Here is an 18962-nt window from a genome sequence, read left to right on the forward strand (position 1 = left end):
GGATTTGTTCCAAAGCAAATGATGTATTAGGGAACAACTGGAACAATGTGAATTTCACAGTTACTTTTGTAAATACTGTCCACAAGAAATACTAAATGAACAAAGAAATTGCACACAGCTAAACTGAGCCACAAAATACACACATCTCAGCAACAGATCTGCTACCTCAATTCATATTACAAGCTATACTCACCCACATTCGATGCTACAATTTTGTCTGATTTGATAACTTTCCTTCCACCACTTCACAATAACTGACAAGCTGCAAACCCTTCCGAACCTCATCTCTACAAGCAAACTTAGTCTTTTTCAAGATAAAGTGTCAAACTTATTATAGTATTTATGTATTTAACCATTTAACCTACGTAAAACTGTGCTTTTACTAGGTCCCTATCTTTTTCATCACTAATAAAGCTTTTGGGTTTGTGCCCTTAATGCATTTTCCCTGTAAGTCCTGTGATTTTTAACAGCACCTTGTTTTTAGGGAAAACCTATTTTGCAGTAGAGCAAAACTACCCATAGACTTTTCATATTTACTCTTTGTCAAATCAAGGAGATTCCCTTCTATTCCTAAGTTTGATAAGAGCTTTGAAGACAAATGGGTACTGAATTTTGTCAAAAGCTTTTTTGGTGGGGCGCCTGGGTGGCACAGCGGTTAAGCGCCTGCCTTCGGCTCAGGGCGTGATCCCGGCGTTATGGGATCGAGCCCCACATCAGGCTCCTCCGCTATGAGCCTGCTTCTTCCTCTCCCACTCCCCCTGCTTGTGTTCCCTCTCTCGCTGGCTGTCTCTATCTCTGTCAAATAAATAAAATCTTTAAAAAAAAAAAAAAAAAAAGCTTTTTTGGTAAGGATCTACGTGATTGTATGATTTTTTCTACTTTTTTCTGTAAATGTGCTGAATTACATCGATTCATTGATATTTGAAACTCGAATCACCCTTATATTCCTGGGACAATCTCAACCTGGTTGTGGTATATTACCCTTTACTGCTAGATTCAATTTGTTAGTATTTTCTTGAGAGTGTCCGCATTTATGTTCATGAGGGATATTGGGCTGTTTTTTTTTTTCTCCTTTAATATCCATTACACGTTCTTATATCAGTTACTCTGGCCTGTTAAACAATTTGGGAAATATTCCCTCCTCTTCTATTTTCTGAAAAAAGTCTGTGAAGATTAGTACTATTTATTCCTTAAATATGTGATAAAATTCACCAATGAAACTTGGTCAGTTTCACTCTGTGAGGAATTTTTTTTTTTTAAAGATTTTATTTATTTATTTGACAGAGATAGAGACAGCCAGTGAGAGAGGGAACGCAAGCAGGGGGAGTAGGAGAGGAAGAAGCAGGCTCATAGCAGAGGAGCCTGATGTGGGGCTCGATCCCATAACGCCGGGACCACGCCCTGAGCTGAAGGCAGACGCTTTAACCGCTGTGCCACCCAGGCGCCCCTCTGTGAGGAATTTTTAATTACAAATCCAACCTCTTCATACATTTAGAGGCTATTCATATCTATTTATTGTGTCAGTTTCAGTAAATTGTATTTTTGCTGAGTATGTCCATTTGTCAAATTTGCTAGCATAAAGTTGTTCATTATATATCCTACTATCCTTTCAATGGCTGTAGGACCTGTAGTAATATCCCATCTTTCATTCATGATATCAGTAAGCTATGTTTTCCTACTACAGAAAGTTTTTACATCCCTCTAAGCCAAGCTTTATGAGAAGCCCACAAACTTTAATTCTGTTGTGTTTCCATTATCATTTAGTTTGAAATATTTTTAAACTTCCCTTGCGATTTCTTCTTTGATACACAGTTAACTGCGGATTCAGTGACCCCATCCTTTAGACAAATGTGGTCATACATTTTATTTATACAGACACTATAAACCCTCCTTTAAAATTATATTATTCTTGCTTTTAATAGTCATTTGCCTTTTAAAAAAGTTAAATGAGGTAATCTTTTACATTTATCCTTTATTTACCATTTCTAGCGTTCTTCACTCTGTAGCTTATTCCAGTGCTTTAAGATATCACTGCATTGTATTTTGATCTCTTGTAAGACAGCAGCCATCATTCATCATCACTTATTGTTCTCTTTTATGTCATGTTTTTTTTGTGTGTGTATAGGTTTTTTATATTGGCTTTCACCAGTCTGATTATGATATACTTGTTTTTCTATATATTTACCTGCTTTGAATTTCCTGAGATACTTCAACACACAGATTAATGTTTTCTCCCCAAATATGAAAAATTATTAACCATTATTTCTTTTAAATTGAGACATAACTCAGATACAATTCACTTAATTCACCATTTAAAAAAGTACATTTCAGCAGTTTTTAGTATATTCACAAGGTATACAACAATCACCACCATCAAATTACGCAACTCCAGAAAGAAACCTCATTTTATAAGCAGTCACACTAATTTACTTTGTCTCTATAGATTCTACATATTCTGAACATTTCACATAAATGAATCACAGTATGCACACAATATGCAGGCTTTGTGTCTTTCTCCTTCTACTTATCATGACATTTCAAGGCTCGTCTATGCTATAGCATGTATCAGTACTTCATTCCTTCTCATGGCCAAATTACATTGTTTGACCCTCAAACAAGTGGTTAGGGGTGCCAACCCACATCTCTCCCCGTGCAGTTGAAAATCTGCATATAACTTTTGACCCCCCCAAAATTTAACTACTAATAACCTATTGACTGGAAGCCTTATCAATAACATAAACAATCGATCACGTATTTTGTATGATATATGTCTTATACATTGTATTTTACAATAGAGTAAGCTACAGAATAGAAAATATTAAGGAAAAGAATATACTGTACTATATTTATCCAAAAAAAATCTGTATATAAGTGGACCCACACAGTTCAAATCCATGTTGTTCAAGGGTCAACTATATTCTGTAGATATACATTTTGTTTATCCATTCAGCTGCTGATGAGCACTGGGACTGCTTCCACTTTTTGGCTATTATGACTAATGTTGCTATGAACATCCCAGTACAAGTTTTTAGGTGGACATGTGTTTTCAATTCTCTGGCGTATGTAACTATGACTGGAATTGGTGGGTCATATGGCAAGTCTATGTTTAATTATTTGAGGAACTGCTAGACTATTCTCCAAAGCAGTGCATCATTTTACCTTTCTAAGAGTAACAAGTAACATAGGAGAGTACCAATTAATCCACACTCTAACACCTGTTGTTATCCAACTTTTTGATTATAGCTATCTTAGCAGGTTAAAGGGATAACCCAATGGTGTCTTTCTTTGCCTTTTTTTTTTTTAACAACTATTCTGAGCATCACTTCATGTGCTTGCTGGCCATTTATATATCTACTTTGGAGAAATGTCTACTCAAATACTTTGCCCATTTTTTTTCTTTTCTTTTTTTTTTTTTTTTACTTTGCCCATTTTTAATTGGGTTATTTACCTTTTTATGACTGAATTCTAGGACTTCTTTATATATTCTGGACACTGGATCTTTCTTAGATATATGATTTTGCAAATATTTTCTCTTATGGGTTGTCTTTTCACTGCCTTTGAAGCACAAAAGTTTTTCATTTTGATCAAGTCCAATTCACCTGTTTTTCTTTTTCCTTTGGTTGTTTGTGCTTTAAGTGTTATACCTAAAAAATCACTGCCTAATCCAACATCACAACATTTATTTTTTTCTAAGAGCTTTATAATTTTAGTTCTTACATTTAGGTCTCTGATCTATTTCTACTTATTTTTTTATACAGGTCACTTTCATTCTCTTACATGTGTGTATCCAGCTGACACAGCACGATCTGTTGAAAAACTATTCCTTCCCTCACTGAACTCTCTTGGCAATCATATAGAAAATCAACTGCCCACATATGTATGTGTTTTTATTTTGACTCTCACTTCTGCTCCATTGATTTATGTCTGTCCCTATGCCAGTATCATGGAGTTTGGGTTATTGTAGCTTTGAAACCAAAAAATGGGAATCTAATCATTATTTCTTAAAAACATTTTTTTTTAATTTTTCTTGAATCATTCCCTCTTTCCTCTTCTTCTAGGACTCTAAGTACATGTATGTAAGACTGCTTGACATTATCCTAGAGGCCATCAGGACTGTCTCCCTCCACCACCAGCACCAATTTTCTTCTCTCAATTCTTCATATTGGATAATTTCTATGGATCTGACTTTGAGTTCACAAAATCCTTCTTGTGCCATCTCCAATTCACCATTAAGCCTATCCAGTGAATTTTTCATTTCAGATATTGTTCTTCTACAATTTTGTAATCTTATTTTAAGTCACTGAGTTAATAGTTGCTTTAATTCATTTTTCCTAATTCCAACTGTGGGTTATCTCAGGATCAGTTTTCATCAACAGCATTTTTTCCCTTGGATATGGTTCAAGTTTTCCTGTTTATTTGCATGTATAGTAAATATTGGTTGTATGCTGGACACTAAATATGGTGTGAGGATTCTAGATTACACTATCTTCCTTGATGAGTTTTGTTCTGCCTAGTGCTTCTCCTTGATCCTAAAAAGGCCTAATTTTAGGCTTTATTAGAGCAGATCCAGAGCAATCCTTACTCTTTAATAGGAGTTGACAAACTTTTTCTATAAAAGGCTAGACAGTAAAGGTATCAGACTTGTGGGCCACGCAGTGTCTATAGCAAGTGCTCAACTCTGCCCTTGTAGCCCAAAAGTAGTATGTAAATGAAATAGCATGGATGGCTGCATTTTATTTTTTTTTTTAAAGATTTTATTTATTTATTCAAGAGAGGGAGTGGGCAAGACAGTGAGAGAGCATAAGCAGAGCGGGAGCTGCAGAGGGAGAGGGAGAAGCAGACTTCCTGCTGAGCAGGGCTCAATCCCAGGACCCCGGGACTATGACCTAAGCTGAAGGCAGACACTTAACTGACTGACCCACCCAGGTGCCCCTGGATGGCTGCATTTTAAAACAAATTTATTTATAGTCACCAGAATTTATATTCCACGTAATTTTCAAGTTTTACAAAATACTGTTCTTTTTTTAAAAATCTTTTTCTAGCCACTAAAATATATAAAAACCATCCTTAGATCACAAGCCATACAAAAACAATCAGCAGGCCAGATTTAGCACAGACCATAATTTGCTAATCCTGTTCTGAGATATAATTCTTACTCCTATAGCATGATCTTTCTGATCTCAGATAAATATTTAGTATGTTAACTAGGTCTCTCTCTACCCTAGATGGAGTAGAATCCAACATCTCCAGGTATAATGGGGCTTGTCCCACTCTAACATGCATTCTCTTATCTGACCTTGAGGAATATTGCCTATGAATGTGCAGACCAACTCTCATTAAAGGACTTTTGGGAAACTCACACTTACAATTTTCTGAAACCCTGCTCAGCAAATTCCAGCTGCTTCAGTAGCCCAGAACTCCAATCTTTGCATCCTTAACTCAGCAGGACTTCCCTGCTCTGGGTTCCCTGCTTGAGTTCCACTCCCCATAACACAGTCAGGAAACTATCCTGAAACACAGAGATGGGCTAAATGTGGTGCTCACCTTGTTTGTTCTCTTTCTCTCTAATGTCCAGTGCCTGAAAAGAGCTCTACTTCATATATTTTGTCCAGTTTTATAGCTGTTTATGGCTGGAGGAAAAATCCAATCCAATTACTCTGTCACAGCTGAAAAGCAGATGTTAACCTCAATAAATATTTGATGAATAAATTAATGACTAAACAAACCATATGTTTTAAGTATACATGACCCTCCATCCTCTCCACCTCCTTCACACCTTTCTGTAATCCCTTCCCATGGGCTATAGACAGGATCTTGATTTGCATTTAACCAAAAGAATACAAGCAAAGTCTTTGGGATCTTACTTCTGTGATTAAGTCACACTATATAAAACTCCAATCTTGCTAAAAGACTAGTTCTAAAGACTTTTTGTTGACCGAATGAAGTAAGCTGCCATACTGGGAAAGTCCACATGGCAAGGAACTTCAAGCAGCCTTTGGGTGCAGAGTGCAGCCTCTGACAGTCAACAGAAGAAAGGGCCCTGAGCCCTACAATCAAGAGGAAATGAATCTTGCCAGCAACATGAGTGAGCTTAGAAGAAGATTCTCAGTCTCCAGGCAAGGATGTAGCTCAGCCAACACAATGATTACAATGAGGCATTAAGCAGAAGATCCACAGAAATTGTGAGATAATAAGTTTGTGTTATTTTAAGCTGTTACATTTGTGGTGATCTGTTACACAGAAACAGAAAACTAATATAATACACTACTGATAGATACTACAAAACAACTACCAATATTCAGAGCTGGCAAGTACATGCAGAAGCATGGGAATGACCATGAAGTGCACTCAAGAACAAGGAAAGCTACCTCAGACCTATGTCATCAACACACAGTGGAAAAAGCAGAAATATAGTAAATTACCTCAGGGAGGTACAAAGAGGGTGGCTCTTGGCCTAGCAAGAGAGAACGAGACCATGAGAAAAGGGGTGTGGGCTGTCATACAAATATATTTAAAGAACAGTCAGAACCAGTGGTAGTGCCTTCCAAGCACTGTAAGAAAGACAGAGAATACCTTGGTCCAAAAACCTAATTTTGTCTAGTCACCATCATTCAGCAGTGTTTTGCACAGAAGCACTTACCGTAACACTGACCCTCTTTTACCTAGCAAATGTGAGCTCTTAATCACTATCAAATAATAATCACTATCAAAATTTAAAACTAAAATCTATGCTTTTATCAAAACCAAAATACACCAATTTAGCACCATGTTATCAGAAGAGAAAGAAAAACACCAAGGTATTGTTGACTTTGTTTACTCATTAACCTTTATTTAGGATATGCAATAGAACTAGGCATTTTAAAGAACCCACTATGTTCACCTGATGCTACTAAATTTTTGAATCATGTAACAAATTTCTCTTTTTAAAAATTCCACACAGTGTAAGCAACTTTTTTATTACAATAAAGCTTTATAAGCAGCATATGCATAGGAATAATGTAAATATTAGAAGAAAAAAAAACATAAAGAGAAAGCCAAAGTAGCAAAATGTTAGCAACTAGCAAATCCAGGTAAAAGGTAGGTGGATGTTCACTAGACAACTCTCAACTTTTCCAATACAGACTTAAATTTTTTTTAATTAAAAAGTGAAGAACAAGAAATAAGATAATTTTCTCAGTAAGCTAATGAAGTTTAGGGATCATAAATGTTCTTTAAGCTAATTAGAAGTCTGAAGAAGTTACCATTTTCACTCGTTTTGGTAAATGGAGAAAGAAAGCAAAGTAAATATCCAAATCTATGTTTTAAAGCAGTAAACACTTTACAATTATGTAATGTTTCTCTCTCAGAATTCCAAAAATTATATAAAATTTCTAAAAACATTAATTTTCTGAATCATCCTTACAACTTTTTGGTTCTTTACACAATATTAACATTTAAATCTGCACTGTTCTCTAAACTCTTGTTATCAACATGTGGTCTGCTGAACCAGTAACACTGCATTACCTGTGAACTTGTTAAAAATATAGAACCTCAATAGCCAAACTATGAAAGCAGCCCAAGTGACCACCGATAGATGAATGGATAAAAAAGAAATGTGTGTGTGTGTGTGTGTGTGTGTGTGTGTGTGTGTGTGTAATGGAATATTATTCAGCCATAAAAAAGAATGAAATCTTGCCATTGGCAACAACATGGATACAGCTAGAGAGTATAATGCTAGGCAAAGTAAGTCAGAGAAAGACAAATACCAAATGATTTCACCAATATGTGGAATTTAAGAAACCAAACAAGCAAAGGAAAAAAAAGAGACAAACCAAGAAACAGACTGTTAGCTACAGAGAACAGATGGCTACCAGAGTGGAGATGGGTTGGGGGATAGTGAAAATAAGGGATAGGTATTAAAGAGTACACTTATCATGATGAAAATAATAAATATTTATATATTCATAGCTTCAGGATCATTGATGACCCATAGTCTTTACAGTGAGGGAAGGATTATTAATTTCATCTATTATATAACGAAACTGTAGTGATGGTAAGACAAGATTAGGACAGTGGCTAGTGGAATAGTTCAAGCTGTTTCTACTTCTTGTATATCTATTGTACTTGAGTGTTAGGTTATCTGTTACATTAATGAAATAACGTACATCACTAAGGAGCTAATCAGGAGAATAATCATTAATGTACATCATGAAGTGTAAAAGTTCTTCTACAACAGGTGATGTTGCATCCTGGAAACCTAGCTGGAATGGATTATGTCACCAAGATATAAGTGTTTGAACCTATAATTTCACTTTGATAAAGTTATATAATTTTTACTAATACCTCACTAATTGAGAAATATATAGTAGTTATGATATTGGCTTGGCACCAGCTGGAGGAGGTTTGATTCCTTCCCTTCTTATTTTACATTTATGTAAGAAGATTCTTCAAATGTATGATATGGGGGGGCATCCATGTAGTCATTTGAAATAAGTAGTTGTTAATTCTACTACTGCTATTTGTGGCTTAGATGCAAATTCCTGTCAAATTATGAAAATTATTAATATTATTGCTGTTAATGAAATGAATGAACCTATGATGGATGAGATGGTATTTCATGTTGTATACACATTTGGATAATCAGAGTGAGGTGGGAGCATTCTTCAAAAGTCAAGAAAGTGTAATGGGGAGAAAGTTATGTTAACACCTTTGTGTTTGTGAAATGAATTTTTGCTCAGGTTGAGTTAAATGTATAGCCTGAAAATAAGGGAAGCTGGTGAACGAATCCTCCTACAATGCTAAATAATGCTTTTATTGATAAGATGTAATGAAATTATGCTACTACATAACATGCATCATGAAGAACAAAGTCCAAGGATCAATTAGCTAGAAGTTAAGTCCTGCCAGGTCTCCTACTGTAAATAAGAAAATAAAATGTAAGGCTCAGAGTATGGCTGACAATCACTTAGTATTTCGTCCATGAAGGGTTTTCTGTCAACTAAATACTTTTACTCTTTTGGAATGGCCTCATTATGGTAGCTGTTAATAAAACATGCTCATGTGTCAACATCTTGCCGACTGAGAATATATGATGAACTTGTGCAATAAAGTCTAAAAATCCAATAAAAAAATAAAAATAAATTAAAAAATAAAAATACAGAACCTCTGCCCTCAGCCCAAACCTGCGGAATCAGAATCAAAATCTGTACCTTAACAAGACACAAAGGTAATTTGTATGCACATTAGCATCTGAAGAACACCGCTCTAGACATTAAAATTTACTATGAATATTATATATCTATTCAAATGACAAGCAGCAGTCCATTAAAAATTAGAGAAAATACCCAAAAGCTATTTAGCAGGTATTCTCCCCCAAGAATTCAGTCTGAACCACAAAATGATCAAATGTGTGTGCCCGGTAGAGGCCAGGGGGAGGGGTCTCTTGGAGACTTGGTCTCTTTATTATTGCATAAAACCTAATCAAAATCAATTAATATCTTTGAAAACAACTGTAAAACAAATTCCAAGCAGTCTGGTTAAAATACAGACATCATTTGATATACTCAATATCATAAAAGATAAAATACATACTGAAAAATCAACTGACATAGTTACTCAATAAATTCAATCACTGTTAAACTATTATCTAGAAACTAAAAACAAAACAAAACCCTGCTTCCTCACTCTAAAAGCATTTGCTTTTCTACCTGCAAATGTCTTACTCAGTTTCATTATAATCAATCAAAAGCCATAAAGTAGTACAACAGAAATGGGCCTACATTAATCAGTATAAGCCATCAATTAAACACTTGGGGACAACTTTTGAGGAAAGCTAAGTCTTACAATCCTAAATAAAGGGAACTTAGTATACAGAAAGAAATCTGGACAATAATTTTCCTCCAATATGGGCCAGGGGCAGAAAGTGTAAGAACAGCCGATAGAAATACACAGGTAGCTTGAGCAAATTTAAAACACCCTCTATAATATCCTTATTAGCTCTAAGATTCTGCTTTCTATTTGATTACTCTAATAAACTTCCCATCTGGGAAGAAAATGGTGACCAACCAAAGACCTCAAAGAGTAATTCATTTAAAAATGCCAAGAATATACCCATTATATGTAACACAAAAATCATATTTTCTATGAAAAATAACTATTTTCTAGAATAACAACAAAAACTTGGGGAGAATATTGGCACTGTTTTACAGTTTTGCAAATATCTTTAATGTTTGACTTTGTAGAGAATAGATGAATTATTTGCTTCTACATTCAATGCTCTACAGTGTTGTTTTGGCTAATTTGTATAAATATACAAGCTTATAAAAATATGTAGCTGGAAAAAGGGTAGCATTTTAACAGACTTCAGATTTGTGGATATTCTTTGTTGATACTCCACCAGATTCAATAAGTATAGTTTATTATAACATTATATGGAATCTGAAAGCTTATCAATAAACATTTTGATCTCTGTTACATTAAAATCTCTAATTCTGACCTTGCATTTTGAATGGTTCTTTTTCACATGCATTATTTTGTTACATCATGCATTGACCATTTGGAAAATATTTGTTTACTGAATTAATGTAGATCTTCTCTAAACGCTGACACATTTCATTACATAAAATTTCTTAAAAATCAGATCTGTTAAAAGGACCAAAAATCTCAACAGAAAACTGTTTTAAGAATAATAAAGCTGTCAAGGTCATGGTAGCAGATATGTTTTCCAAAATTCTAACTTTCATTTAGAAGTTCACATTTTATCACTGGCAACAAAAACTGTTGTCCTAACAGTGAGAGATTCACTTCATTTATTTTAAGAAACTGTCTTACAAATATACCCAAGTCTGAATAACCATACTTTATCAGTCATTCTTTAAAATAAAAAAATGCTGTTTTATGAAAAAAGTGGCTTGTTCAGCTTGCCCTCAAACAAGGGCATAAGTGATTTTCCTTAAGACAACCATCATATTTGACATAGAACAGAAGTGCTTTGTATGTACTCTCCATTTCAACACACGGGAGATTAAAAAGACATGGACTTAAGAGTTAAGATTAACAATACTCGATAATTTGTACTGCTTCATCTAGAACAGTCTTAAGTGAAACTGATATTCTTTCTACTGCAAGTGTGTGGCAGCGAAGATGACAATAACCACTTGCTGCACAGTGTGGTGCACCGCCCTGCTCTGTGCCATGGTGCCCACAGTTTTACCCACCATCTCTTCTGCAGATCAGTACAAATGTAAACACAGAGGAAAAGGCAAACGGCATTTTATTATTACGGAAATAGATTTGACCTCATGGATCCTTTCCAAGAGCTTCTGGGTACCCCTGTCGGTCCACAGACTGCTTTGAGAACCACTACACTAAAACAATCAAAACAATTCTAAGCCTTTCCTATCATTATTACAATCCACTGATTCACTCAATCAGTAATTACAGAGGGCTTGGTATGTAGTGCCAGGTAGGTACCGTAAAGTGTCTCAGTATTTGAGTGTCTTTGTGTCATTCGCTCATGTATCCCAAGCATCTAGATAGTGCCTGGCTGGCACACAGCAGACTTCTGATAGTTGTTCAATGAATAAATAAATGGGTAGCTATGATGTATTTTAACTTAGATTCCAAAGTCTTAGTACATCCATCTCTCAGACAAATAATCTAATTATGGGAATTATTTTTCAACATAATGGGAAAGATTAACATGTTCAATACGGAACCTCTACACTCATCATACTTGGAGTAGTTTTATCTTCATACTGTTCTTTTTTTAAAAAAAAAAAAAGATTTTATTTATTTATTTGACAGAGACAGCCAGCGAGAGAGGGAACACAAGCAGGGGGAGTGGGAGACGAAGAAGCAGGCTCCTAGTGGAGGAGCCCGATGTCCCAGAACGCTGGGATCACGCCCTGAGCCAAAGGCAGACGCTTAATGACTGTGCCACCCAGGCACCCCTATCTTCATACTGTTCTAAACTTAAATTATATATACAGGCAGTCTTTGCTTTGCATGGTACCATGGTAACTGAAAGTCATGCATATCAGAACCATATCCTCACTCTGGTTCTGTGGTAACTAAAATCTGTGGTAACATGCTACTGTGCAGAGCACACGAGTGCAAATGAGAGAAAAATAAATGCCAATGACCCAGACACTCCATTTTAGTAAAATGGGAAGGAAAGCATCTTAGGAAGAATAGGTAAGCAGCTTTTGCACAGTGACTTTGAAGGAGTGCCCCTTACAGAAAAGCAAATTTGATACCTAAAATGACTTTTCAAACTCTTAACATGCTTCCCTCCCACAATCCATCGCCCTTTGAGAATCACTGCCTAGTGATCAACTAATTGAGGTATTTCAATCCTTCAATGGTATTTGTGAATTGCTTGGGGAGAAGGGACTGAAGAATCAAGGTGGTTAAGGGGAAAGACAGACCACTTTATAAACCATTAGGACAAAATTAAGTTACAAAAAATCTGTACTAGTCTTAAAAACTACAGGAATTAAAATTTCTCAAAACACACTCAGATCAAGTCTTTGGAGTTCTGTCTCCTAACCCTTCTCACAATTCAATCAAAATATCCTTAGAGTTACTCAACAGCATTAAGCTGTACCCCTCCCCAATCCCACGCCCACAGCTACACTCAGGATTTTGTTCTTCCTATTTGAGATTTTTTTTAATGAATATTAACATTACAAAACATCACAAATTTTAAACAGTGTATTCAGCTCCAACAAATAGGCATTCATATATTAAATGTTTAAATGGCTCTGCCAAGAGTAACAATAAATCGAAAGATACATGAACGAACACTAGCGGCAGCTTAGCCATTAAAAAGTGTCATAAGAGAAGCAATAAACAACTTCACTTAAAAAAAATTCTATTCTCAGTCTACTGACTAAATACCACAAGTGGGAGAAATGGGAAATGCTATTTAAACTATACCTTAAAATGTACTGTGATGTTCCAAGGAAGAGCTGAACTTGATGCAAGAAGATCAAACAGCAAACCAATTGGATAATGCCTAAAAATGAAAGAGTACATTTTAAGAAAGAATATTTTGAAGTTATAACTACAACTCCAAAATAAATTTCAGCACATACTGTAACACCAAATGTCAGGGGGCTATTAATCACAAATCATAGAATGATAACATTTTACAGTTACTTGCCTAAGCTAATATGGTAGAGTTTCCAGGTATCAGTTTTTTTCTAAGCATTTCATTCATTAAAGCCTCGATATATACAATGGGGTTGTGCTAAAGCATCTCTTATCAGGCATGACCACCATTACATCATCCTACTGCAGTATCTGATTACCATCCCAGTATTCACATTGTACAGTTTTTTAAAGCTTATTTAAATGTATCTTTAAAATTTTTATAACAACTTAAAATATTAGAAAAACGTAAGAACTAAGAAAAGCACCTAAAAAGCATGCCATCTCTATTTGTGGTAATTACTATTAACATTATTGAATGTGAGTCTTTTATTTATGCATACATATGCAAATATAGATTAGGCTTATCCTTTACAAAACACTATAACCTGCTTTTTCCATAATAACAACATGTCAACATTTTCCAAAGTCACACAATATTTTTCTGCAACCTAAGACTAAAGTTTTTTACAAAAATAAATTCTGGACTTCCTAAATAAGAGAACACTTCCAAATATAACCATTACTTACAGTGAAGCAAATTATCGAGCAATAATATAAACCTTGCAGATTTCAACAAACAAATCTTATTTTTTAAATCATCCTTTTAAAGAATCTAAAGTGGCTTCAATAATGAAACAGAATTAAACAATACTTTCGACAAAGGCAAAAAGAGGACTACTTGGTGTCATGTACGACAGTCCTGTTCTTAACATGTTAGTGAGTTATTCCTAGATTTAGAAGCAGAAAAATTTGGAAATACATCTAATTCCCCTCAAAATGAATGACCCAATACACTGCCTAACCAAGATTCAAATATTAACTAATACTAGTTATGTTTGCTTACATTTACATAATACAACTGGTGAAAAGTCATCAATCACTAGCGATCATGTTATTTAGAAAGAATTTAGAATGAATGCCCTACTAGTAAAATAAAACAGTGGGTAGTCTTAGTCATATATGTGTTGTATCTCTTAATAATAACCCTTAAACCTCCCTATTTGAAAGTTAGCATCTAACACAAATCTTTCATAACCAAATATGAATACTGAAGGAAATTTTAGACTACCTAAATAATAGAATGTTTCCTTCAGAAACATTTCAGAACCCAGAAAAAAAACCCTGGTCTGTCAAAAACTAAAATAAAAATAGTAATTTGAAAAACAAAAATACTGCATTACAGAAAAGTTATAGATTCTATTCAATTCTGATCCTTCTCTCTGAACTTCTTCAAACTGTACAAGCTCTACATGATGCCTTGTATTTTTACAAAACAGACCTTTGTTAGTCCTCATTCTATTCCAGGAATTCTATTTCACCATTCTAGGAATTATTTCATCATTATTTATCAATTATGCCCAACTATGCTAAAAAAAAAAAAACTAAAATAGGAACAATTTGGAAGAATAATGGCATGCCTAGAAGGATGATACAATAATGAATCCTTCCATTTTCTCAGTGTTTCACCTAGAAAATTACATCATATTTCAAGGAAGTATAAAATAAGGATGCAGACCCCATCTTTGGAGTCTGCTTTTATCTATCATTAATACAGCTGAAAATTCAAAATGTCTAATTTTCCATGCATAATGGGAAAGAGGAAAATTGACAAGGGAAGATGTTACACAATTATTACATAAATCAGAAGGTTTTAACAAAGACAGCCGTACTTTGGACTTTAATGACAGTGGTAAAATTGATCATTTAAGTGAAATCTCAGACTACAAGTCATTAGATAATATTCTAGGTGAATTTTACAGAATTCAAAAACTAATGAATGATTTATTTCTAAAAGACATGGCATTCTTATCCACTTACTCATTCAATGGCAAGAAATTCATCATGCAATATTTTATGACAAAAACCTGAACCATTTTGTTAAAAAGATGTGTGATTGTATTTTTTCATCTTTTATACCACTTGTGCACCGCAATTTACCTGATAGTAAGTGAGCAAGAACTAAAGGCAGATTTGTACCAAAGACAACTAGAAGGAATTACGTGATGTAGAAATGAACAAGTATTGAACTGATCATTCTAACTGGTATTTACTAATGTAAACAATATTTTACAACAAAATCATGATTTGTCAAAGGTTTAAAAATTTCTTTAATCATTGCTGTTTAGCACAAGAAGAGCCAGAAGTCACAATAAGCTAGAACCTCTTTGAAGTCTATTTGAATGTATGACAACTAATGGGTAGTTAGTTGCATTCAGAAGACACTGCCCATTTCCGTTATCCATACCTTCAAAACCAGGAAAATATGGAGCGTAAATCCGAATGTGCTGTATCTAAATGCTTTTTAAAATTTCTAATAAAGTTGTCATACACTATTCCTTTACTTTTCTCTAAGTTATTTATAAAATAACTTAAATATATATATATATTTTTTAAAGTTCACTGGTCTCAGATGATAAATGATGACTATTTTTCCCAATATACTAAAGATTAGGATGAAACTTAAATATTATGGTTTTTAATACTTACATTTAATTATAAATGTATGTAAAGTATCAACATAAAAGCACTCTAAATATAACTACTATCCTGTAATAAACTTTAAAAATAAAACTGCAGCAGAAACAGCTACTTACTTCCTTCTATTATCAAAGTCTACATGTACAGCCTATATGTGGCTCAATGCAGATGGATATGTCGGAATGATTTTGACGCAAGGATACTAGCTCCAAACAAATATACTATCTGAATTAACTGGTTCCAAGACTGCTCATTTCTGATAAGTCTATTAATATGCAAGAAAATCTATAATAGAAAACAGAACTGGCAAGACTTAAAGGTACTGAATTTCTCTTACACTATAATCTAATTTACATCAAGGGTTTCAAAAGTACTAATTTGTACAACTCCTCTAAACAGATATTCTACATAGTTTTGTCAGGAGGCTCCTAACCCACAACATAGAAACCACATAAGCCATAACTGTAAGTAAACCATAATGTAACCATTTATCTGTTATGTTGCTACTCCTGCCAATCTAACCTAAATTTAAGAGAAAAGGAAGTGGTGAGGATATCAACCTGGAATATATCCCAGAAGAGGGCCCAACTAGTAAAGGTTCAACCTACTGCCTGATAAAAACTCACTGTACCAGAATAGTTAGCGTTAGGTCTATTTTCGCACTTTATTCATTTTCTTTCTCTTCCTTAAATTGCTCTAGTCTTTTCTAAATTCAGTTCTCAAAATGAGTAATATTTTCATTTTTCTTTGCATAAGGTCTTTTTTCTTTACCCTTTCATTACTGCTAAAATACATACACACATACCGGCCACATGTATAGCAATAACGGATATGTTCCTAAGTCAGCCAAGGGTGCTCTCAGTAGTCTAAACATCTGCAGTCAGATAGCAAAGCAGTATTCTAACATCAGCATTGAAAGAAAGTTTCCCCATATACTAGAGAGAACTATTGTCCTACTCCATCTCACTGAAGTAAATGCATCCTATTCATAAGTCTACTAGTGATTCACTGAAACAGGATTACGTTTCATTGAAGGAAGAAAAAAGGTTCAAATTGGGACACCTGGGTGGCTCAGTCAGTTAAGCATCCGACTCTTGATCTCAGCTCAGGTTTTGATCTCAGGGTCACAAGTTCAAGCCCCATGTTTAAAAAAAAAAAAAAAGACACAACTCAAAGGTACACCAAAGTAATTTAATGTTTACAATCAATTTTGCCTTCATTTACCTATGGAACAAACACAAACCACTGTAAATTAGCACTGTGTTTCACAGCTTTCTAAACCTATTCTTATGCATGAAAAAGTACAAAAACAGCCAAGGGGATACTACCTGTCTCAAATGCTAAGTAAATTACATTTCAAAATTCAAGTTCACAGAACTTATAAAATTTTAGAAATTCACAACCTTAGAAAAAAGACAATCCATAAGAGAGAAGAGCGTGCACAGTATTTATAATTAAGAGGTTATTTTGTTAAAATTTACTTTTGAAACCAGATAGATACAGTATTAAATTCTGGGTCATTCTGTTAGGTCTATGTTTAAGATCAACATCAGTGTTTGCTTTTTTGGGGTTTAATTCAAAAGGTAGTTTCAACTTCTTACTTTCAACAACCAGTCCTGAAAATAAGTCAATTTACACAAAATAATAATATTCTATTAGAGACACTTGCTTTTATAATTGACAAAAAGAAAAGCTTTTTCTAAAATTTATATTGAACGCCTAAGATACAACCAATATTAGGATATACAAACTAAATGTTCTTTAGAAGAACCAGGAACCGTTCTCTTAAAATAATTTTAATATAAAAGTAACAAATACAAACTTTGAACACTTGATTTACAAATAACCTTCGCCTTTTCAAAATGCAATGTTAGAGCACCCTCTGCTGACTGATCAACTCAAATCACTCTTACAAAAAAAGAAAGAAGAAAAAGAAATCCTTGCTCAATGAGCTAGATCAACACTTTTTATTTGCCACATAATTTTTAAAACTTAAGGAGACAAAGGACTGCGAGGATAAAATAGTAATCAAATAAAGCCCCTCAGATTCTCTCTACAAATCAGCAATATATTAAGTATTCATTATGTTACTACTGTTCTTAAGTATCTTTCTATTCTAATATGGACAGATAACACAAGCAATTTAGAGAAAACATAACAGAATTGAAGAAAACAACAACTAACAAATAGAATATCAGCAGTGTGGTGGAAAAAGTCCTTAACTGAGACTCGAAATCTGGTCCTACTCACTCATTTGAACAAGTTATTTTACTTCTTTCAGCCTCATCTTCTCAATAAAAAGAAGGAACCAATTTAGATTCATTCACCCACTGAACAAACATTTACTTAGCACCTCTTACATATTACTGCTTAAGATACAAGAGCCCATGCTCAGGTATCTCAGGCAGATATTTAAGCACTTATAATAATAAATATGAACAGGAGTTAACAGAGTAAGAAGTAATATCAATTTATGCTCTACCTTCTTTTATGCATTATCTAAACTGGTGTTTGGTTTCCTTTCTCATTTGAATTTATTTAAAACTCCAAAGAATCAAGTATAAGAAAGATGTTATCACCTTACTCAAATAAATGCTCCTCTACTCTGAAGACATTTGCATGGTCTCAAAAAGTCCAAGTCCTACAAAACTTCAGTGGTAGCTGCTTCCCTGTAATGATTATCCTATCATATGAAGCCTACTCCATAAATGCCAGGCAGATATTGATAGCCTATGACTCCTTTAACACAGGAAGAGGACTCCTTTAACATAGGAAAATACTGCTATACTTGGGAGCAAAAGAGACAAGATCAAGACTTAGCCCAGAGGGGCGCCTGGGTGACACAGCGGTTAAGCGTCTGCCTTCGCTCAGGGCGTGATCCCAGCGTTATGGGATCGAGCTCCACATCAGGCTCCTCCGCTAGGAGCCTGCTTCTTCCTCTCCCACTCCCCCTGCTTGTGTTCCCTCTCTCGCTGGCTGTCTCTATCTCTGTCAAATAAATTAATAAAATCTTAAAAAAAAAAAAAAAAAGACTTAGCCCAGAGGTCCTGGTTATAGTCATGCCTGGAAGCTATTCCTTCCTCAAATATATGAAGTACCTAACAATACGGAGTTAGTCCCCCTTATGCGGGGGGATATGTTCCAAGACTGCCCCAAGGATACCTGAAACAGCAAACAGTACCAAACTCTACATATACTACATTCTCTCCTATACATACAGACCTGTGATTAAGTTTCATTTATAAATTAGGTACAGTAAGAGATTAACAACTTATAATAGAACAATTATAACAAAAAGTTACAACAAAAGTTATGTGAATGTGGTCTCACTCTCTCTCAAAATATCTTAC

At 34.5% G+C, this 18962-nt stretch overlaps 1 protein-coding gene across 2 annotated transcripts in view; it reads right to left on the bottom strand.

Moving 5' to 3' along the window:
- The window catches only part of ATG5 (autophagy related 5), a 122895-nt gene that overhangs the window by 86408 nt on the left and 17525 nt on the right, over positions 1-18962 (bottom strand). For both annotated transcript variants that reach the window (XM_045806969.2, XM_045806970.2), the window contains exon 4: positions 12919-12997. In XM_045806969.2, coding sequence (XP_045662925.1) covers positions 12919-12997 — 79 coding nt within the window. The remainder of the gene's footprint in view (positions 1-12918; positions 12998-18962) is intronic.

The sequence above is a fragment of the Ursus americanus genome, chromosome 11 (genome assembly GCF_024610735.1).
Source record: "Ursus americanus isolate L20-20 chromosome 11, mUrsAme1.1.p, whole genome shotgun sequence".
Taxonomy (NCBI): domain Eukaryota; kingdom Metazoa; phylum Chordata; class Mammalia; order Carnivora; family Ursidae; genus Ursus; species Ursus americanus.